The 6,962-nt window shown below is 31.1% G+C and overlaps 2 protein-coding genes across 2 annotated transcripts; both read right to left on the bottom strand.

Annotated features, from left to right (window-relative positions):
* Positions 1-3,805: 3,805 nt before the first annotated feature.
* On the bottom strand, positions 3,806-4,529 carry LOC139900814 (uncharacterized). Its single transcript, XM_071883567.1, has 2 exons — positions 4,455-4,529; positions 3,806-4,327 (listed from the first exon to the last, which is right to left on the bottom strand). The coding sequence occupies exons 1-2, from the start codon at positions 4,527-4,529 to the stop codon at positions 3,806-3,808; spliced, it is 597 nt and encodes a 198-aa protein (XP_071739668.1).
* Positions 4,530-4,551: 22 nt separating this feature from the next.
* Positions 4,552-6,543, bottom strand: LOC139897213 (ATP synthase subunit delta', mitochondrial-like). The gene is made up of 2 exons (XM_071879879.1): positions 6,161-6,543; positions 4,552-5,150 (listed from the first exon to the last, which is right to left on the bottom strand). Exons 1-2 carry the CDS (start codon positions 6,446-6,448, stop codon positions 4,806-4,808), a joined length of 633 nt encoding a protein of 210 aa, XP_071735980.1. The 5' UTR covers positions 6,449-6,543; the 3' UTR covers positions 4,552-4,805.
* Positions 6,544-6,962: the final 419 nt, after the last annotated feature.

Below are 6,962 nucleotides of genomic sequence, written 5' to 3'. Positions count from 1 at the left end.
AGTTATTTTCAAGTTAATAGCAAACAAAAAAAAATTATATATATACATACCCACCGTCGCTGTTAACCGGAAAAAAAACATGAAAATTGATTTCGACATTGAGACCTTTTTAGACGAAGTTTTCTACATGAATTAGGTTATAAACCACCCATAGAAACTTTAGGAACTATCAATTGAACCTGAAACTTTAAAACGAAATCGAATTTCATAAAGAACAAGACGATTGACTTTTTGTTTTAAAATTTTAACTCGAAAATTAACACCCAATTTAAAGAATTAAAATCTGAGTTTTTGCAGAAAGTTCGTTCATAAGATTCCTAACATAACTGCAATTTAATTTTTGAAAATCCGTTTAAATTCGAACTTTTGATATAGAAGTCACGGACAGAGGTTTGCGAGAGAAATATATATAATTTTTCAGTTTTAATTTCATCAAAATGTAGGGAAAAAAGAAACAGTGTATGATTGATACAAATAAAGATACTATATCGATGGTTGTCTGTTGTAGTGAAAAGGATTCGACAGACAGGGTATCAAGAGAAGAATAGGAATGAAGAAAGAAAATAAAACTGATGTTGATCCTACAGATCATACGCGATTTTATATATATTATTTATTATAGTAATATTAATAATTAATAAATATAAATATAAATATATTAATAATAATAATACTTTTAATATTAATTATAATAGTTATCTTGATAATATTAAACATTAATAACAATGATACTAATAATTATTAATAATAATTATTATTATTAGTAGTGTAAATAATGATATTAATAATAATATTAATAATAATATAACTAATAATATTACTACATAATTACTTACATAAAATAAAATATTACAAATTTGCGCAACTAATATTTTTAAATTATTTATATTACGATATTCATATGGGTAACTATGTATAGAATTTATATATATATTATATATATTAACCTATCGTTGATAAAATATACTTATTCATTATTAACACCGTTAAGAAAAATAAAATGAGTACTTCTAAATAATATAATCAAAGTTTGTAAAATATATAATTACATAACTCAAAATATTATATATATTTACATTTTAATTTACAATTATTTTTTTATTTTTTTTCATTACGTAAATAGATATATTAATTATATATTTTTAAGCTAATACTTTAATATAATATTATATAATTACAAGTAGTATATATATATATATATATATATATATATATATATATATATATATATATATATATATATATATATATTTACAAATATTAGTTCGTGAATCGTCGGTCATAGTCAAGGGTTAAAATAAATACATGGACAAGGTTCAAAATTTTGAGATTAAATTCAACAGACTTTGCTTATCGTGCCGAAATTCTATAAAGATTAAGTTTATATTTGGTTGGAAATTTTCGGGTCGTCACAATATTATAAGTCTTGGTTACTCCTAGTTTCGAACTCACATATTATAGTTATGGTCACTACCTCAATTATCGTATTCATTTTAAGCGGAATACGTTAGAATAACTAATACTACTAAATTTTAAATATTAAAAATAATTATGGTTCTTAAATTATATATATATATATATATATATATATATATATATATATATATATATATATATATATATATATATATATATATATATATATATATATATAGGTTAAAGTTAAATATTTATGTTAACTAATAATACGTATATGGAAAAATAAAACATAAAATACATATATATGTATATATACACTAAATAAATAGCAATCAAACGTTTATTCTATTTGTCATGTCTATGTAGGAGAAATTGTCAAACCTTGCCAAATATCTCTGACAGAGCTTTTATATTATTAATTAATATAATCAAAATTAGAGAAGCTTTGTTCACATTGTCATCCTGTTTTTTATATTGTTTTTAAATCAAAAATTAGATGGCTTTATATCTTTTATGTGCCATTAAGTTTAGAAATTGGATTGTCTCTTCAATTTTTTTTTACGGCGAAAAAGAAATATATTAATAAACAAACCTTCATCTGAACGATGAAGGATCAAACAATACATTGGAAGCGGCTTTTGAGCCCTTAGAGAAAACGACAGAAATTGAATGCAACGGAAAATAAAAGCCTAGCTAAAAAACTAAACCCTAAGTTGACTAGGCTTGAAAGCCCATTCGATGTTGGGCCAAAAGAAAACTGGAACTTGAAAGCCCATTTGATGCTAATAAAATCAAAAAGGACCCAATAATATTGCTGGGCTCAAAAGCCCAACAGGCGGATCATCGTTGCAGCTTGCAATTCTTCCCCAAATTGACGAGAGGGAGCTTTAACCCTAAAAACTTGAGATTAAACAGAGATCTTATTCTTCACCAATTGAAATCACGAAGAAACACCCAATTGAAGGAGAAAGCTTCTAAAAAAATTGATTGCTTAATTACCGACCGCATTGCAGATGAAACGGAAGCACTGGAGCACATATGGTGGAAAGAAAAAAGTTCCACAGTTAGAAACGCTTGGCCACAACAAGAAAGAAGATGATGAATCGGGAACACGTGCAACGAGGAGGACAAGGATGCATTGCCGATGAAAAAGAAGGTTACTTGGGCTTTCATTAGAGGAACGAACCATAATTAGAGCATGATGAAGTCCTTGAACATTAACATCGACACCAGAAAAGGCGCCATTAGAACTGAAAAGATAATTGATAGTCACAATATTGACCATTGTTTCTTGTATCACTATGAATTGGATTTGAAGCTCGATGATTAAGGAACCCGCCAATCGACCTTTAGACTTGATCCAAGGCAGCAGGTATTTCGCGAGGCGATTCTCATAGTTTCGGAGTTTTAGCGGGAGATTCGTCTTCCGCCATACCTTCCATCATCACACTAAAGTTTTGCAATTCTTCCTTGAAACTCAACTTCTTAGCCCCAAATTATTTACCATTGATTTTACTTTTTTGTAAGTAGTTTCATGCCCTATGACATGGTTAATTTCGCTAGAAGTATCGAAAATTCCTGAAATGTCAGGATTGTCTCTTCAATGGTCTTGTGCATCATTTAATCCGCAGTGACACAGGCTCGATTCCTAAGTTCTTTTAATTAAACCCCCCTCAAGAGGAGCATATATATTTCGTTTTTTAGCAAATAAATAAATAATTCATCCATCACAACCCAAATAATTTATTCTGCTACCACTCATAATGTTACAATGGTTACAATGGTTAACCTTGAGTTCCAATTAACATAATAATTCATGTAACATTGTAATAATTTATTCTGCTACCACTCATTGTAACATTGTAATAATTTATTCTGCTACCACTCATAATATTATTAGAACACTCCTAGCAAGGACCTAGGAAAAGTCAAAGATTACAATGGTTAACCTTGAGTTCCAATTAACATTACATTTGCTTCTATGTTCATTTAATTAACAGTACACAGGCTCGGTTCCTATGTTCTTTTAATTAAACCCTCCTCAAGAGCATATATTTTCGTTTTTAGCAAATAAATAAATAATTCATCGATCACAACCCAAATAATATATTGTGTTATCATTTTTTTTTACAGCTCATAATATTATTAGAAGAACCCTCCTAGCAAGGAGCTAGGAAAAGTCAAAGATTACAATGGTTAATCATGAGTTCCAATTAACATTACATTTGCTTCTACTACTAAATCAACTATAAGACGTAAAACAAATAGAATAAAAACAAGACTTTTCTTCAAAGCATGCTGAAATAAGACGTTGTTTCGATATCTCCATATATACCACACCACCGCTTCTATAATAGAGTAGAGCTTGTCGTTCACTTCCAATCTTTCACGCCAATTGTCGAACCATGTGATCCAGTCGGACCCAATTCTTAAATATCGGTGAATCCAGGTCAATCCATATCCGAACCCTTCTCCATATATCAAGAGCAAAATGACACTCGAAAATAACATGATCAGTCGACTCGACATTGTAACTGCACAACACACAACCGATTTGTTGGATCTCAACGCAACGACGGGACAAATTCAATCGAGTTGGTAATCTACCTAACGCCAATCTCCAAATATGAATATTGATTTTTCGGGGGATACATTTCACCCACCGAGTAGAAGGCTCAACTGATGGGAGCAATACCTCGTCTATGTATGATCTCGTGCAAGCCACTGAATATGCTTGATCGGCCCCCAAATCCCAACTCCAAGAGTCATTAGCTTGAGACAAGTTTATACTCCCAATCACATTCAGCATCTCGGACAGCAGCTCCTCATTTCTAGAGCCCAAATCTGACCGGTTCCATGAGACTGCACTCTTTTTGCGACTCGAGATGAAACAAACGACGAAATCTATCTTTTAAAATACCAACACCACGCCAATTATCTAACCAAAAACAGATGTCTTGTCCGTTGCCAACCTTAGCTCGAATCACATCTTGTGGTATTAAACCTTTCTGCTCGGAATTAACAAAACATCTTACCATGTTGGACCATACCCCTTTACTTGTTAAAACACCACACTGAATTCGGAAAAACCCAAAAAACGCCACAACCATTTAAACATAAGAGCTATTCATTATATCTGATGGAATTTTCAGCAAGATTTGACAATCCTCTAGAGTTTCAAGAAACGCATATTTATTGAATTTTCATCATAATCATGAACAATCACAAAGTATATCCTGTTTTTCCATTCAAGTTTCTAGAAAACCAAATTAAATAGAACTGATGTCAAATGTGATTACAAAAAATGGCAACACATTCTCTCAAAGTTTTCCCCACTTGAGAAAACTCTTATTTTCAGTTGAACAAAAAGTACTCAGCATTCTTTTCTAGCCTGTAAGAGCAGAGTTGAGAGCACTATGAACATCAACTCCAATTTGGGCTTCAGCTTTGTCCAAATCGGTTGATGCTGAGCTCAGCTTCTGTGTAAACTCGTTCAAACCCTTTTGTACTTGGTCTTTATCGATTCGATCAATAGGAATAGCCTCAACAGCCAATATGTCTGCATAAGAATTGGCGTGCACAAAAGCAAAGCCGCTGCTGATGAAGTATTTCTTCACATCGCTACCTTCGTGAACTGATAAGAGGCCTGGTTTAAGCTCTGCAATTGTTGGGACGTGTCCTGGTAAAATACCCATCTGACCCGTTGTTGCAGGAACAATCACCATATCAACCTGTAACATCACAAGAAAAATAGATTTAATAACAAATTTCATGGTAAACAGGGTTTAATTACGACTTTCCATAGCTCAGAACCATTCATAGGTTTTTAAAGGTGGCAAAATAGGTGGGACGGGCAAGTAGGCGAACAAGTCAACACATGATTAAAAACTCTAAACATAGCAACTATCAAAAGAGCATGAGAGTACGTTTGAATAAAATTTAACATGAGCTAGTTAGATACAGTGACCACAATTAAAATGAGCTGGACACAGCACCTTATAAAAAAACCACACAGAAAAATCATCTCTTGTGTCAAAAGAACTTATAAAATTATCTTATATTTGACCATTTTATTAAATTTACTAGCTTACCCAAACTTATTGCTACATGATTAATTTTGGTTCTATTGGTCCAACTTGACAATTACAATCAGCTACACAAGCTTACAGAACTGTTGAATATACAAAACGTTGACCACTCGTAGTTAAGGTTTCCTTCAATAACACAGAGAACATTTCACAGTACTGCAAAAATTCCGAAATATTTTACTATGTAAATATGTATATTTTAGATTAAGTGTTTTACTTTTAGATTATGTTTTTGCTTCAGTATATATCTACATTATATTTAAGATTATATATTTTGTGAAGAGGAGGTTGTTTCCCATCTTCACAATTAGGCCAGAGGGTTGTTCACAAATTTTGTGTTGCTTATAATGCAAAGTTAATTTATTCATGAAGAAACATCATCACAAGTTCTAATTTCCAAATTAATCAAGTAAACAATTAAAACCTTATATTAACATGATTGAATTAATCGGTGTATTCATCTTGTCAAATGAAATGCTAGACATTTCCAAATTATAATTGATATTGTTATTTTAGACACTAAATCATTAATTTGTTACTTTTCAATTAAGGCTTAACCTCAGATCTCAAAGCTACAAATCAGATATTCAGAATAGAAACATTAGAATATATACTGAAATAAAATTAATGAAAAATAAATGATAAAAGCTAACCTCTTGTTTAGAGAGTTCAGAAGAGTACGGAAGGACGAAATTGACGGTAAGTTTAGATGGCAAAGTTGAAGGTGTAGGTGGACGTGGTTCCATAAATTGAATCGGTGTTTTTGGTGGATCGATGTTTGGGGTAACTTTCTTCCACGCTTCGATGAAATCACTATCGCCGGTGGATGCTTCGGTGGAAACATCGGTGGCGTAAGGGCGGCAGACGGTGGCAGCGGCGCCGGTGGTGGTGTAAGTGGTTGTAGATCTGGTGAGAAGGCGATTGGCTACTTGACGGAACATGATTGTAAAATTAGGGTTAGGAGATATTGATTTTGAGAAGGTTGAAATGGGCAAAGAAGACAAGGTGGACGCCAACTTCGGCGATTATTTGCCGTTTTTACTTTTTATTTTATAATTTATAAATTAATTAATTTTATTTCAACAATAAAATCTTATATCCATTCACTTAAAGAGAAATATTCATTTTAATTCATATATTTAGTTGAGATTCAAGGGACCAATGAGAGCGCGACATGTGATTAAAAAAAAAATTTAAAAATTTTTTTTACGGAAAAAAAATTTTCAAAATTTGTTTTTCAAATTTTTTTTTACAATCACATGTGATTGAATTGTACAATTACATGTGAATGAACTTAACATGCATAATCACATGTGATTGGGTTTACAATCACATGTGATTGACATGCAGAATCACATGTGATTTAAAAAAAATCGAAAAAAAAATTTTCAAAAAAAAAAAATTCGAAAAAAAAGTTTCGAAATTTTCTTTTTTTTTTTTAATTTTTTTTCAATC

The sequence above is a fragment of the Rutidosis leptorrhynchoides genome, chromosome 3 (assembly GCF_046630445.1).
Source record: "Rutidosis leptorrhynchoides isolate AG116_Rl617_1_P2 chromosome 3, CSIRO_AGI_Rlap_v1, whole genome shotgun sequence".
NCBI lineage: Eukaryota > Viridiplantae > Streptophyta > Magnoliopsida > Asterales > Asteraceae > Rutidosis > Rutidosis leptorrhynchoides.
The sequence above is the reverse complement of the archived record's forward strand: the minus strand, read 5'-3'. Positions and strand labels throughout refer to the sequence as shown.